General features: G+C 55.5%; 1 protein-coding gene across 1 annotated transcript; it reads right to left on the bottom strand.

Moving 5' to 3' along the window:
• Nucleotides 1-14,455: 14,455 nt before the first annotated feature.
• On the bottom strand, nt 14,456-15,660 carry GPR25 (G protein-coupled receptor 25; the record flags this gene model as incomplete). The annotated part of the gene is made up of 1 exon (XM_082647998.1): nt 14,456-15,660. The coding sequence occupies one exon, from the start codon at nt 15,658-15,660 to the stop codon at nt 14,548-14,550; it is 1,113 nt and encodes a 370-aa protein (XP_082504124.1). The 3' UTR covers nt 14,456-14,547.
• Between the last annotated feature and the right edge of the window lie 230 nt (nt 15,661-15,890).

The following is a 15,890-nucleotide window of genomic DNA, read 5'->3' on the forward strand; positions in this document are numbered from 1 at the left end:
GCTGACTAAGGATTTCAGATTTTTATCTTGAAATTGAGGAAGAGCTCCCAGGAAACAGAACCAATATGGGATCCCCCGTGTGTGTGTGTGTGTGTGTGTGTGTGTGTGTGTGTGTGTGTGTACACACAAAGAGAGAGGAATTGGTCCACGCCATTCCTATTCCAAAGGCTGACAGGTCCACAACCTGCGGGGTGGGGCTGGCAGTCTGGAGACTGGAGGGGGTTGCAGTCCGAGCCCAGAGGCCGTCTGCTTGCCAAACTCCCTCTTTATTAAAGTCCGTCTTTTTGCTATTCAGGCCTTCACCTGAGTGGATGCGGCCCACCGACATTATGGCAGGTCATCTGCTTCACTCAGAGTCTACTGTTTATTTCAATGGTAATCTCATCTAAAAAAAAAATACTTTCGCAGAAACATCTGGAATAATGTTTGACCAAACAGCTGGGTACCGTGGCCTAGCCAAGTTGACACATAAACTTAACCATCACTCTACTGAAGACAGTCCGCCCGAGGACAAGCTGGGCAGACTCACGTTCCCGTCACTTTGGTGTGTGAGTAATTGGCGCGGGGAGAGTTGCAAAACAGGGGAACCGTGGAGAGATGGCATTCAGACAAGGGGTGAATTCACGCTGTGGAACTGGGGGGACGGGGGGAGTCAAGAGCTATTTGGGACCTAGTCTGACTCTGTAAGTGACTGACTAAAGCCTTGGCAGAGAGGAAAGGGACGAGCCGGGGGTTCCCGTGTCTGCTTGAGTTCAGGGTAACGTGTGTTCACTTTAGGACACGGGTGATAATGTCCTGAGAGCAGCCAGGCTGCAGGGAGGGCTTGGGAGCCGCAGCAGAGCTGCAGCTCCGGGACCGGGTGAGATCACCCGGGAAGGGTGTGCAGGACGAGAAAGGATGGGGGCGGGGGAGGAAATTCTGGGAGCACTTAAGGGGTGGACAGGTCGTAAAGCACCTCCAAAGGTAAGCATTATTATTATTACTCATGCGATGGAATAATTTGTTGAAATGTTGATTTGTAGCCCCTCCCCCTCCCAGTCACCCCTGCCTTTTCTCTTGCTGGGAGGCAGTGGCTTCCTGAAGGCCTCAGCTCTGGGCCCACTGAGACAATGCCAGGGGGCCTGAGGTGCAAGGGTAGGGGTGTGGCTTTGAGGGCCCGGACACAGAGGGGAGATAGACTGGGAACGGGAAAGAAGACGCCCTGTGCAGCGAGGACCCTGAGGTGCCTCAGGAGGTGATGAGACCTCAGTAGAGATGGGGGTCGGGATGCGGGGCCCCAGATTTCTGGCCTCGGCAGATTCTTTCACTGCACGCGTCCAGGGGGCAGGAGCCCTGGTGACAAGAGACCCCCCGGGGGCCAGAGCAACTAGGATGGCTGCCTTTCCCCTGCCTTCTGGCCTCCTTTAAGCCTTAAAGGATACTGCATGAGAAAATGCAATTTTTTGCCATCCCAGCAGGCCCAGGACAGAATCAAACTGATTTAAAATAAATTAAGTAACATATGTGTCTTGCAAGCCTGCGCTTGTAGGTTGAGATTTGCAGCTACGCTGTTACCTTCATTTACAGGTAAGGAAACTGAGGCCCCGAGGAGCTCAAGCTGTGTTAAAAGCACACAGCCAGTAAGGGACTGACGTGCTTTTGCGAGGTAGACCTTTCTGATTCCATAGCCCTAACCTGTGGCCGAAAAACTGCAGACACGCAAAGGGACCAGGCAGACACGGTGAAGGGAGGAAGCGTGTCAGGGCCGAGTGCTGGTCACCACAGCTCTTACCCGGCCTTGGTGTGTGTGGCAGGGGTGGGGCAACTGTGGAGGGCTTCCTGGAGGCAAAGTTCAAACACTCAGGCTCTGTCTCAAGGGGCCATCGCTGCAAATGCGGTCATAAGAAAAAGGCGTCTGTTTCAAAGACAAAGCTGGAAATCCACATTTTCTATGTGAAATCAGATGGGTACACCTTCGATTTTCTTGTTAAAAATTCAGAAGCGTCTGGGCTTCCCTGGTGGCGCAGTGGTTACGAATCCGCCTGCCAATACAGGGGACACGGGTTCGATCCCTGGTCTGGGAAGATCCCACATGCCACGGAGCAACTAAGCCTGTGCCACAACTACTGAGCCTGCACTCTAGAGCCCTCAAGCCACAACTACTGAGCCCACGTGCCACAACTACTGAAGCCGTCACACCTAGAGCCCGTGCTCGCGACAAGAGAAGCCACCGCAATAAGAAGCCCGCGTACCACAACGAAAAGTAGTCCCTGCTCACCGCAACTAGAGATAGCCTGCGCGCAGCAACGAAGACCCAACATAGCCAAAAATAAATGAATTTAAAATAAATTTTTAAAAAAAGTATAGGTAAAAAAAAATTTCACAGGGGTCAAGCAAACCGTGTCTACGTGCGTTGGGCTGTGGGGCAAGGTGCTGCTCCGGGACCCGCCACCTCTAGGAGCCCGAGTCGGAAACTGGTTTGGACAGGAGGCCCGGAACACTGGAAGATGCTGGGCTTGGAAACAGAAGCCGGGCCCTCACTGGGGACTGACCGGCCCAGACCGTGGAGGGAGGGGTGGGTGCAGTTTGGGAGAGCCCACCAAGCCCGGATCAGCCTTCCCTCCTGTGCACTTTGGCTGAAGGGGGCAAGGGCACGCCTCCATCAGCCATCAGAGGGGCTTTTGGTGGCTGGGCGGCGGCCCGTCTGCACCCTGAACCCACCCACTGACACCCCTGCCCCAGTGGAGGGGGCTCACCCATACCTCTCCCTGCCCAGTGGGAGCTGCCCTGGTCCTGCTGACTCGTCCCCTGGGGCCTCAGGCCCAGCAGAGAGGATGCGGCTCCCCTTGCCCACCCCTCCCCCTGCTCTGTGGCCCAGACGGTGCCCTGTCGGTGCCCTCGGCCAGAAGCTCTCTGGAGACTCCAGGATGACTCGGAGCCGAGGCCCTGCTTCCTCTCCTGACCGCATCCTGCAGCTCGCGGCGGGGGCAGGTGCAGGGGAGGCACTGCTCCAGGCCTCTGTCTCGGTTGCCAGAAGCTAGAACTTGTCCGGACGGCCGCAGGCTGGTGAGTAGCTCTGCGAAACTCAGACAACTGACTTTGGGGCCAAGCCAGGGGACTTCATCCCACTTCTTCTCAAGGGAAGGGAACCCCGACACTGGGGCCAGACAGGAGTCAGAGCTGCTTGCAGTGCAGGGCAGCTCTGCTGCCTGGGGCTCAGGCTTAGGGCGGGACAGGACCCACCGCCCAAGAGGCCAGCATCCTCCAGGCCGGCGGCTCTCGCTGGTTTCTCTCCAGAGTTTAGGGTCCCGCCCCGCACCCTCCCCGCCTGCCCTCTCTCTCCTCTTTCATTTTTCCTGTGCCTTCTCTCTTCCTTCTCTGCGTCACCTCCAGCGCCTCCATCCCGGCCTGCGCACTGCCTGGACCAGGATCCCTGAGGCGCCACCCTCTCCCCGGCCCTGCTCCCCCCGCCGCGACCACCAGGGGGCGACAGTTCCCGGCGGAGCCTCCGGTCTCCGTGCGACGGCGGGGGGACAGGGATGGAGAGCCAGCCGGGGCCTGGGGCTCTAATCTAGCAGGGTCTCTACCTCGCTTCCCGCCCGCGAGCCCCCTGGCCCCGCTTCCCCTGCGTCCGCCGTGGGGCCACGTGTCCAGCCTGCCCCACCGCCCTGGCCTCTCTGGCCGGACCCCCTTTCCTTTCTGGAGACGCAAAGAGAACTGGGAACTTAAGAAAAGGCAGTGAATGGTGTTGAACATAATACAACTGCAGAGATAAGGCTAGATACCAGAACAAGGGGAGACAGGCATTTTGGGAGCTTTTTCCACCGTGGCAGAGACCAGCATCTAGACCAGAAGACACCCGGGTCCTGAGGGCGGGTCCAGAGGGCGGCTCCGCCCCAAGCTCCCCAGCGGGAAAGCGTGTCTGCTTGTCAGGTGGCAAGTCACTGCCCTCCTGGCCCCCACCCATGTGGCCCCTGGGTGGGTGGGTGTGCTGGAGAATCCCAGGCCCCGGGAGCAGCCCCGCCGCGGGACCCCATGGTGCTGCCCCCGGAAAAGGCTGAGAACCGTGCAGCTGGGGGTGTGTGTGCCCTGCCCAGGGCTGGATTATCGCCAATACTCCAGTAACCCCTGCCCTTTTCAAAGGCCCGGGCTGGAGGTGCCTCTGAAATAGCGCCGGAACCCCCCCACCCCCCGGACCCTTGCATCACTTTACCTGGCAGGTGCGAGCGTGCAGAGTGGCTCAGGGTCATCATTTAGGAGAGATGTTAAAACACGTGGGGTTTGGAGTCAAACAGCCTGGGTTTCTTCCTCTGTAAAATGGTGGGGATGGGATCACGCGTGTGGCCGTGATGAGGATAGTGAAACTGCGCGGATAGAATGTCCTCTGCACAGAGTAAGCTCTCAGAAAGGCAGTGACTTGTTGAAAGATGTTTTTTCGACATTCCTCATCTTAAAAAAAAAAAAGTTTTTCATCTTTCTCGCACTCAATTCTCAGGAAAAAATAATAATATTTCTGCACGATAATTGCATCTTTCATGTTCCAAACCTGTTACCGGTGACCAAGTTCCACTTCCTGTGGTTTAGCTGCTTCAGGCTGCAGAAGGCGCACCTCCTCCTGTGACCAGGCCGCCGGGCCTGCGGCCTTGGCACCGGTTAACTGAAAACAAGCTAGTGCCTCACACCTTTGGCGTCTCTTAAACTCCTCAGTGATGAGAATGGAAGGGAAGGCAGTGTGTTGAAGGGAAGTTGGTTTAAACTGAGGTCAGATGCTGTTGAAATGGTCCATGAACGCCGCTGCGTGGGACCTTTCGGCACCTCCCTCAGAGCTCTGGCTCCAGTCACTCCTGCCCTCACCCTCTGTGACCTGGTGACTTAGGTCAATGCATTTCTATTGATTTGTTCATAAATGCACTCACCAAAGTGTTCTAGGTGCTCTGATTACTCTGTAGGGGGTGGGTGCGTTCCATGGAGTGGCTGAGAGGCCCCAGGAGGCGCTCAGGCCGGCTGGGCACTTGTGACGGGACGGGCAGAAGGTCCCAGGCTGGAATCGGGGGGAGATGCCACCCGGTTTGTTCAAGGAATGTCAAAACTTCACTGTTGTCTTGGAGGCTGGAAAGTGGGTGATTTCCATCTTCTTACGCACTGTTGAGAGCTGGGATTTCCAGCAGGAATAGGTAAGAAATTGAGAAGCGATTAATATGCACCCACAGGGTAACAGGGCGGTGGGGGGAGGTGAGAGGACAGAGGGACGTAAGCTTTACCATTTCTGCGTGAGCTTTTTGTTGTGAAAATGCATTCTCTGTGTATGTGCAATTTCTGTAATGAAAATAGTGTAAAACTTGATATGAAGACTTTCCAACATTAGTAGAAGCAGAGCCTAGTATAGTGAGTTCCCATTTATCATCACCTAAACTTAGTAATTATCAACATTTCCCTGTATTTCCATAGTTTATTTTTTCTTTAGTGAAATATTTTAAAGAAAAATCCCAGGCCTGGTAACCTATCACTTCTAAATGTTTCAGAACGCATCTCAGAAAAAAAAAAAAAAAAAAAAAACCGCACCTTTTTCTTGTATAAACATGTGGCCATTTTCACAATAACTCCTTAGTAGTACACCTAACACCAAATCCATTCAGAGTCCTTCAGTTGTCCCAACACTGTCTTCTAAAGTCAGTCTTTCTATCTGGATCCAGTAAGGCCTACACGTTGCATTCTGCTCTTGTAATCTTGTGTGGGTCCCCTCCCCACCCTGATTGTTTTTTAATCATGTCAGTGACTTTTTGAAATCGGGTTAGTCGCCTCGTGAAATGGCCTACATTCTGTGTTTCGTCTGCTGCGTTCAACTTGCTCCTAACCCCACATTTCCTGCAACCTGGAAGTTATCGGCAAAGCCTTAGACTGGGATTCTGGCTTGTGTGTTGGGTGAGAACACCTCACAGACGGTGTCCGATGTTCCGTCCCCCTCCTCTCCCAGAGGCAGGTAGGCTCTGGTCGCCTCTCTTACAGCAATGATGTGGAGCTGACATGGGGGTTCCGGGTGACAGCGATCCTCCCCCATCAGACTGTGTTTTCCCCTTGTCACTAGGAGATAATCTGTGAGGTGACACGTCCAGCCCCCATCAGCTCCCACCGAGTGGCTTTAGTATCTTTTTCTCTAACAAACACCCATCACTGTGGCCTGAGTCAGTTATTGTACTGAGACTGCCAAAGGAGATTTTCTATGTCTAATTAAAATATTTTTTTCTCTTAAAAAGCAATAAATTCCATATGATGTGAGCAATTTCCTTCTTCGTGATCCATTTTCCCAACTCAGATTGTGACACAAGAAAACCCCCAGAAGACGTCCACGCTGGTTTATTAGATTTTACAATAACCTCCCTATTTATACCACGTGCTGGGGAGCCCCAGTGCTGGGGTCTTGCCCGCAGCTGCCCGACTGTCCAGCACTGGATACAGCACCTCAGCAGAGTGGTGACCGTGGGTGAGGCTCTCAGCCCCTCACACTGCAGGGAACGCTCTGGCCTCTGCAGGACATTCCCCGGCCGGAGGGACCAAATGTCCTCGGTCAACTTGAAGGCTTTCACTGAAGGGTCCCTGGGATTAACTGATACCCTGGAAATCAGTGATGTACAAAAAGTGGCTCAGTCACAAGACGGAATGCTGTGTGTGATTTTCAGTTTCAAGAAAAGAGAACTGGGAAAAGAGAAATAAAGCTTTACCCAAATTAAAAGTCCACATGGCTTTATTTCCTTCTTTGATGCCAGTGAGGCTACCATCCGCATCTTTTTTGTGTCGCGGCTGGAGACTCAATTTACCGGGGCTGTCCTGGAGGCGAGCCGAGACTCTTTTTAATTTCTGTAGTCCTGTGGTCTTGCACACTGACTGGCACATAGTAAACTCAAAATGAAAATGAGTTGAATCAGTGATTTTGAGAAGAGAAATCCAAAACGATGCTATGACTCAATTCTATTTAACGAATGTCTTTCTCGGGTTTTTTACTCCCAATAATTATAGCAAACATACGATGCTTTTTTAATATGTGTCAGATAGTCCCGAGCACTTTTCCCATATTAACACATCTAACTTTTTCACATTCCCTTTGTGGTAAGAAGCATGATTCCCATTTTAGGATGAGAATTTTGAGGTGAATAACAGGACAAAGACGGAGAGGAAGAAGCTGAGAGCTGCTGGCGTGGTTCACAGTCAGCGCCTAGCGTCTAAAATAATCATGGTAATTCTGACAAAACCTGGTTACATAGTTGTCGTGCTACTTTTCAAGGTGCTTTGTTCCCGAAGCTGCTGCTCCTGGGGAAGGTGAGGCGGTCTCCAGAGGCGATGGGTCACACGGGGCCCGAGGGCCGGGAGCCCCGAGGAGGGCCGGGTGGCAGGGGGTTTGGGACCCACGTACAAACCAGCCCTGTACCAGGAGGAGGAGGTGATCACCGCACACACTGACCAGAGCAGGGGTGCTGGCGCCATAACTGTCTGACAGCGGAGGCCCCGCTAGTTACACGCAGCCTGGCCCCGGATGGAGCCTTCAAAGGGACCACTGTGACATCTACGTGGCGGCCAAGAAAAATGCTTCTAATACCTTCCGGGGAAAAAAAGCAGAGCACCTTGTGATTGCAGTAACGTGACCTGGGGCCATGACAGGAGAAGGGCTGGGGAGAGAAGGTCAGAAAATGAAAATGAGTACAGTTAGGCTGCCGGATCCTGAGCTAGTCTACTCTGAATGGGGCCTTGTCTCTCTTTATAGTGATCACAGTTTTAGAAAATGAGACCTGAGAAGGTTTGAGGCAGTAGCTTATATAAAAACCGAAACTTTGGGCGAACCTGAGACCCTCCCCGGCGCTGTGACTTTGCGGGCACGGGATCTGGGGTAGGGACAGCCCGGGCGTGAGCTGCTTGTTTTAGGGTATCTGTGTGGCAGGGGAAACGGGGAGTGTGCACACCCGAAGATGGTCGTTTTCAGAGCAGGACGAGCTAGATGAATCACCCCTCGTCTGGCGCCTCTTCCTGGGCAAACCACAGCCTCCCAGACGCTGCACTTTCAGCTGCTTCGCGGGCCGGTGCCTCAGGCTTCTCCCCGACAAAGCCCAGCACCTTCCACCCGCCTGTGGGGTTACCCAGGCAGCCCTGGGTGGGGGGGGGGCTTTAGCACTGCTTCTCCCAATCCCGACCCCGAGCCCAGCACGCCTGGGAAGAGCCCCTTTCCCCCTCTTAATCGGATGCCCAAACTCCATCTCCCGAGGGGACCCTGGTTGTATTAGATTGGGTTCTTCAGAGAAACAGAATATATATAAAGACGTTTATTATAAGAAATTGGCCCAGCCTTCCCTGGCAGGCCGGTGGTTAAGATCCGTGCTCCCAATGCAGGGGGCACAGGTTTGACCCCTGGTCAAGCAACTAAGATCCCGCATGCTCATCACGGCCACTAAGATCCCGTATGCTCATCACGGCCACCGCCCCCCCCCAAAAAAACACAACAAAACAAAGAAACTGGCCCCCGTGGTTACGGAGGTTGAGAGGTCCCAGATCTGCACTAGGCAAGCTGGAGGCCCCGGAGAGCCGATGTGAGGGGTCCCAGTGCCAGTCCGGGTCCGAAGGGAGGAGAAGCCTGATGTCCCAGCTCAGCTGGTCGGGGGAGGGTGGGTTCTCTCTGACTCTGCCCTTGTGCCCTAGTCAGGCCTTGAGCGGAGGCATGAGGCCGCCCCTGTGATGAGGGCCATCCGCTCCACTCAGTGTCTGATTCAAATGTTAATCTCATCCCAAAACACCCAGAATAATATCCGACCGAGCACCCAGGCGCCCGGTGGCCCAGTCAAGCTGACATGAGGTTAAGCGTCACACCCGGATCTTCTGAGAGCAGAAGCAGGGCCAGTGCCGGTGGCCTTCACCCCAGGTCACCCTTTGGTTTAGGGCTAATCGGTGAGAAACAGGGTAAGCCGGGCACCAGCAAACTACAAGAAGTGGAGGATGGCTTGAGCTGGGCACCAGGATATGGGCTTAAGTCCTGCCCTGGGCGTGACCTCGGCAAGTCAACACACCTTGGTGTTTGAGTTCCCATCTATACGGTGGGGGCAATAACACAAGTCTTTAAGGCAAGTTACATGAACTCTCCAAGGCTCGATTTTTTCATCTGGTGAACAGGGAGAATAATATACATGCCATAAAGTTGCTGTGAGGATTAATAAGATAGTAGATATAAAACCCTTAGGTCAGGGATTCCCTGGTGGCGCAGTGGTTGAGAGTCTGCATGCCGATGCAGGGGACACGGGTTCGTGCCCCGGTCCGGGAAGATCCCACATGCCGCGGAGCGGCTGGGCCCGTGAGCCGTGGCCGCTGAGCCTGCGTGTCCGGACCCTGTGCTCCGCAATGGGAGAGGCCACAACAGTGAGAGGCCCGCGTACCGCAAAAAAAAAAAAAAAAAACACCCTTAGGTCAGCACCTCTCATATAGTATGTGCTCAATAAATATTAGCCATTATTTTAACACCTACTTCAGAGTGATATTGTAATAATATGTTGTATAAAAAAGGTATTTGAAATAACATAATAAGATGGTAATATTGTATTCTTTTAAACTTGGGCAGATACCAAATTGGCAAATTTTTTTTACGATAATAACGCCTGGTGTTTGTTCAGGGTGTGGTGAACGGGCACCCGCATACCTCCAGAGAGAATGTAAATTTTTCAACATTTTTGGCACAGTGTACCGAAGTCTTAAAATGTTCATAATCTCTGATGAATAATTTCACTTCTAGGAATTTGTCCTGAACAAAGAATCAGAAGTGAATATAAAGATTTTTGTCCAAGGATGTTCATCACAGAACTACGTATAAGAATGAAAACCTGAAAAAAAGTTTAGGGGCTTAGTTAAATAAATGCGGTTACATTTCATATAATAGTGTAATGTAACCTTAAAAAGATGTTTAGAATAATATATATATATATATATATATATTTTTTTTTTTTTTTGCGGTACATGGGCCTCTCACTGCTGTGGCCTCTCCTGTTGCGGAGCACAGGCTCCGGACGCGCAGGCTCAGCGGCCGTGGCTCATGGGGCCCAGCTGCTCAGCGGCATGTGGGATCTTCCCGGACCGGGGCACGAACCCGTGTCCCCTGCATCGGCAGGCGGCAGGCGGACTCTCAACCACTGCGCCACAAGGGAAGCCCTAGAATAATATTTAACGACCTGATAAAATACGGCATTTTGCAAGTGAAGGAAGCATGCCACAAAATAAAGTATATAACATATATTCAACAAACTGTTACTGAATGCCAGGTTTGTGCCAGGCCCTGGGCACACACTTGGAAACACAATAGACTCAGTTTTTGGTCTCATACAGATTGACCCCAATTTACTGGTTTATTTATTTATTTTCATTTGATTTACTTTATTTACTTACTCATTTATTTTTGGCCACGTGGCAGGCAGGATCTTAGTTCCCTGACCAGGGATTGAACCCATGCCCCCTGCAGTGGAAGCGCAGAGTCTTAACCATTGGACCGCCAGGGAAGACCCCAATTTAGCTGGGAAACAATGTACATGTCTATTATTATATACACAGAAAAAGAAGGTATCTTCAAGGTGGAATAATGGATGTTTTCCATATTTTTCCTTTATATTTTCCCGTAATTTCCTTTTTTAAAAAAAACAAAGAACCTGCATTACTTAAACAATCGGGGGGGGGTACTTAACAATTTGTAAGAGAGAGCCTGGGCCTGGGCATCCCTGGGCGTGAGCTGGGTGTCACACGGGAGGGGGTGACAGGGTCCAGAGAAGTCGGGAGGGAGAGACAGAGGCTTAAGCTGCCCTGTTGCTGGTCTGCGACCCTGACCAGGCTGCTTCCAAGCCCAGCCCCACCATCAATAAAATGAATGGATCATTCCTGCCTGCCCCAGGGTCATGAGGGCCAAGGAAAGCATGTCTATGTGCCTTTTACAAACGCGTGCTGTGCTGCAGAGATGCAAGTGGTCGCCGTTACCTTAAGCAGGTGAGTTTCCGGGTCTGGCCCTCCCTGTCCCCGACTTGGAACGAGCAAAACGGGCCTCCAGCTCTGCAGGCCTGCGATGGACGTACTTAGGGGTCGCACACAGCGCCCATTCTCATGAGAGATGCAATGGCACGCGCAGAGACACTCTGGTGACAATTCACCTCCCCGCTTCCTCCTTCCCTCCCGCGAGCCCAGCATCCCTGCCCTTGGGCTCCCGGGTCTTTCCATCCTTTGCCCCACTGGACTGAGCGGGGGTCTTGATGGGGACGTGGGTGGTGAGGAGCTTCCTGCAGGCAGAGCAGCATTTAGACCCCATGGGCTCTGACAAACGAGATGTCCTCACCATGCCCAGAGCGACGGTGGGGCTGAGTCATCTCACCAAGCGTGGCTTCACCCACTCTGCCATTCCCATGAACTCCCCAGATCACTCACCCAGGGGCCTGGGTGACAACACGGTGCCCTGAGAAAGGGCCCAAGAAAGCCCAGAATTAGTCACAAGTTCAAATCAGAGTCACACAGGCCGAGGTGCCCAGCCTTTGCCCAAACGTTGACCTTTAAAAAACCCAGAGAGGGCTTCCCTGGTGGCGCAGTGGTTGAGAGTCCGCCTGCCGATGCAGGGGACACGGGTTCGTGCCCCGGTCCGGGAAGATCCCACATGCCGGAGCGGCTGGGCCCGTGAGCCATGGCCGCTGAGCCTGTGCGTCCAGAGCCTGTGCTCCACAACGGGAGAGGCCGCAACAGTGAGAGGCCCGCGTACCGCAAAAAAAAAAAAAAAAAAAACCTCGGGCAAGGGGAGGGGGCACCCTTGGAAGGGGAGGGGCAAGGGCAGCCAGGCCTGGACCCAGCTAATCCTGAGGGTTGGGCTCCTGTGATTTCTCATGTACGGCTGAGCCCCTTTGCTGTGCACCTGAAACTATCACAAGGTCGTTAATCGGCTACACTCCAATACAAAATAGTTTAAAGAAAAGAACGTGATTTCCCTCGATCTGTGAGGTGCCTGAGTAAACTAGAACCATCTCCATCCTTCAGATGAAGAACCAGAGGCTGGAGGGAGCTGGCAGAGATGCCCAAGGAAGGCCCCCGCCGGGACTGAGCCAGGTCAGGACCGGCTCTGTCTTCAGCTCCAGCACCGGGGCACTGTGACTGCTCTTTGTTCGCTGACCTTAGAAGAAGCTTGCAGAAAATTTCATGACCGAGACATGGAGGGGAAGGGGCTACCACTCCCTCACCCCTACAGCCCTTTCCTGTGTGCCTAGATCGTAATACCATGCAGCAACCCCGCTTTTACGCTTCGCGTTCTTATCATTTCGGATGACGACGGGGTCCCGATGACCGTTCCCTCCACGGGGGGTTCATGCGTGTCCCCTTCCCCACCAGACACTGGGGACACAGCCTCAAACCAAACAGACATGCTCCCTTGGCTTATGGAGCTCGCATTCTCAAGGGAGAGACAACACAAACAGAGAGAAACGGGACGGCTTCCCACTAGCTGAGAAGAGAGACGCCTATGGCGCTTAACTGGAGCTAGAGAGGGAAAAGCACAGAAGGTGGTTTTTACCCAAAGGACCCTGTGGTTCCTAACGTTTTGCTTCGACAACACCAAGGCTAACAATTATTTTATATCCTCCAGCCTTGAAGTGTGTGGGTGTTTATTTAACACAAGCAACTCTGTTACCCCGTTTTTCTTTTCACTTATCAGCATTTTCCAATCTCCCAGCAGGGGGAGGGAAATGCTGAGCTTTGATAACTGCTGTGCTGGGGGGAGCTGGAGAAGTTTTCTGTCTGTCTGTCTTCAGGGAACTCAGTTCATCAGCAAGTCGGGAGAAGCAAGGTGACAGGGGTCCAGGTAGGGGCTCCGTCCGAACAGCCCAGTAAAGCCCTTCTGCTGTAAGTTGAGGTCCCATCATATGAAACGGTCACCTCTTGCCTCGGAGGGCGATGAGGTGAGGATGGGGGCAGCCCCGATGTACCGAGGTTAAAGTGTCTGGACTCGGCCCTGCCGGCCCGGCGACCCCACAGGCTGCAAGGCCTGCCTCCCTCGGGTGCGTGGGGAGGACGCGCCCAGGTGTGCTTCTTCCCAGCTTGACCTCCCAGGGCCGCTGACAGGCGGGTTTGAACTGCTCTAACCCATCAGCCCCAAAGACTGGACTCCACGCCTGCCCGGGGGTCTGGCGGAGAGGGGGGCCCTCAGAGAGAAATTCCGAGCTCCTTTCCGCAGCGACCGACACTTCTTCAGGCCAAATCCTCTTAAAGGTAGAAACACTGAAATTTCAACCCCTCCAGAAACCTCAAACGATGTCACAGAGTCAGAAAATGGACACCCTCAACATTTGTACTGGATGGTCTCAAAAGGGGTAGGAGAAAAAGCCCTGTGCTGATCTGAGAATCACAATGACATATTTCCTCTTTGAAGTGGCACCTGGCTGGCAGAGGACCTTAAATCTTTTATTTTTTTTTTCTCTTCTCTCTTTGAAACCTTCAAAATGTGACGCATCCTTTAAAATAACGAGAATTAAAAGCTATGCCGCCCTCCCGTGGGACTGCTGTGCCCACGGTGGGATCAGCTCTCTCGGTCCCTGACCTTCACCCCAAATTCCGATCACTTTGAGGTCAACCTCAACTCCTGGGTTGAGTTTTGTCTGACCCAGTGTTCCATCCGCCTCTGCTCAAGTAAAGACCGACACAGTTGTCGGGCGAGGGCAGCGAGAGTGTTTATTGAGAAAGGGGAACTCACACTGAAGGGCCTGGTGTCCGGGCTGGGGGAGAGAAAATCCAAACACCTGATGAGAGATGCCGGAACCCTCTGTCCAGAGGGAAGGTCCAGGATAACTTCCAGGGTGAGTCCTGCCGCTTGTTGGGAGAGGGGAGAAGATACGGAACTGGGGCAGGCCCGGGCTTCTGGGGAAACTCAGGAGGAATGGCTGGGTGAGTCGATAGCAGGACTGGTTCCCACGCTTTGGCAAGCTTTGAAAATGAAGATCTGAACTGATGGTGACTAATGATTCAGCAAACTCTGCCCCAAGACCGCTGAGTATAAAGGGCTGTCGGTTTCATAGTCTGTAGGATCTTTTGGAAAGTGAGGGGCCAGAGGGTCTGGCTTGGAGGAGGTATTTCTCAGACGGCAATGGCGATTGTAGGGACCAAAGGTAACAGAGCCCAAGACAAGAGTGGCTTTTGGGGGGCTCTGGCCAGTGTTGCTATCCACGGGGCAGAGAAGGGAGGCCCACTTCCCTTTCCCCTACTCGGCGGACCCTGCGGTGTCCGGGCTGCTGTGGGCTCCATCTTGCGGGACCTTTCTTGGGCTGGAGACAAAGAGCCCAGGTGCCCGCGGGGCCGAGCGGGAGAAGACCTGGTCTCAGCCGCCTGGCGTGGGGGGAGTTCGAAACGCTGAGGTTTTGGGAAAGCTGGTGAACCAGACCCGCGGGGTCTAGGCGGTGCCGGCGGAGCCGCTCTCCGCGCTCGGGAAGGCAGGTCCGGGGAAGGCAGGTAGGGGGTTGGGGGCGGCCCACCTCGCTATGCCTCCCGCCCCTCTCCGCGCGCCGCTGCCGCGCGCTCCTCCGGGCTGGCCAGCTATGGGCCCACGGCCGAGGAGGCGTTCGTCGTCTGGGCTCGGCGGGCCGGGCTCCGGAACGGAGAGCCGTAGTCCTGGGAGAGCGAGGACGCCGAGCTGCCCCCGCGCGCCGCGCGCGCCGAGCGCCAGCAGGCCCCGCGCCGCCGCAGCTGCGCGCGGAACGAGCGGTCGAGCAGCAGGTAGATGAGCGGGTTGGCGCAGCTGTTGACGAAGGCCAGGCAGGTGGCGACGGAGAGGCCCCAGCGCAGCGCCAGCAGCAGGCGGCAGGGCAGCGGCAGCGCGCGCAGGCTCGCCAGGTGGAAGACGGCGCGCAGCGCGCAGAAGGGCAGCCAGGAGCCCACGAAGGCGCCCTCGACGGCGAAGATGATGCGCAGCGAGCGGTTCCGGGCGCGGCTCAGGTGCGCCGGCCCGCGCAGGCGGCGCGACACGAGGCAGTAGCAGACGACGGTGACGGCCAGGGGCAGCGCCAGGGTCAGCAGCAGCGACAGCAGGCTCAGGCCCTGGAAGGCGTCGGACGGCTCCTCGGCGCACTGGCTGCCGTGGCCCCCGGGGAGCGGCCGCAGGCGGCGGAAGGCCAGCGAGGGCAGGCCGGCCGCCAGCGCCGTGGCCCACACGGCCCCGCACGCGGCCAGCGCGCAGCGCCGGGTGCGGCGGGCGCGCGCGGCCAGCGGGCGGCCCACGGCCAGGTAGCGGTCCACGCTGAGGCCGGCGAGCAGCAGGGCGCCCGCGCAGCGCGTGCCGGCCATGGCGAAGCTGCTGAGTTTGCACAGGCCCTCGCCGAAGGGCCAGAGGCCACCCCGCGCCGCCGCCGCGGCCCACAGCGGCAGCGTGAGCACGAAGCCCAGGTCGGCGGCCGCCAGGTGCTGCACGAAGGTGTCCACGAGCCGCCGCGGGCCGCGCCGCCCGACCAGCAGCCACAGCACGAAGGCGTTGCCCGGCAGGCCCACGGCGAAGGCCGCCAGGTAGAGCGCGGGGATGTAGGCGTAGCCGTAGGGCAGGTCCCGGGCCGCGCACAGCTCCTGCTCCAGCTCCAGCTCCTCCGGGGCGCCCGACCCTGAGTAGTCCCAGGACGCCGTCCCCGGGCTGGGGCTCCAGGGCTCGGTGGGGCGCATGGCTGGCGAGACCCGGGCGGACGCGGCGTCGAGAGGGAGGGTGGCTCTTCACGGCCGGTGCCCAGCACCTCCCTTCCTGTCACCCACCCGGGGCCGAGGCGACTGGGTGGGCAGGAAGGGGTGGGGGAGGAGGGGGGGAGGGGGGCGGGGAGGAGGGGGAGGAGGGGGGAGGAAGAGGGGAGGGGGAGGGGAGGGGGAGGGGAGGGGGAGGGGAGGGGGAGGGGAGGGGA

This window comes from Grampus griseus (genome assembly GCF_964374135.1).
Source record: "Grampus griseus genome assembly, chromosome: 1".
In the NCBI taxonomy this organism is placed as follows: Eukaryota; Metazoa; Chordata; class Mammalia; order Artiodactyla; family Delphinidae; genus Grampus; species Grampus griseus.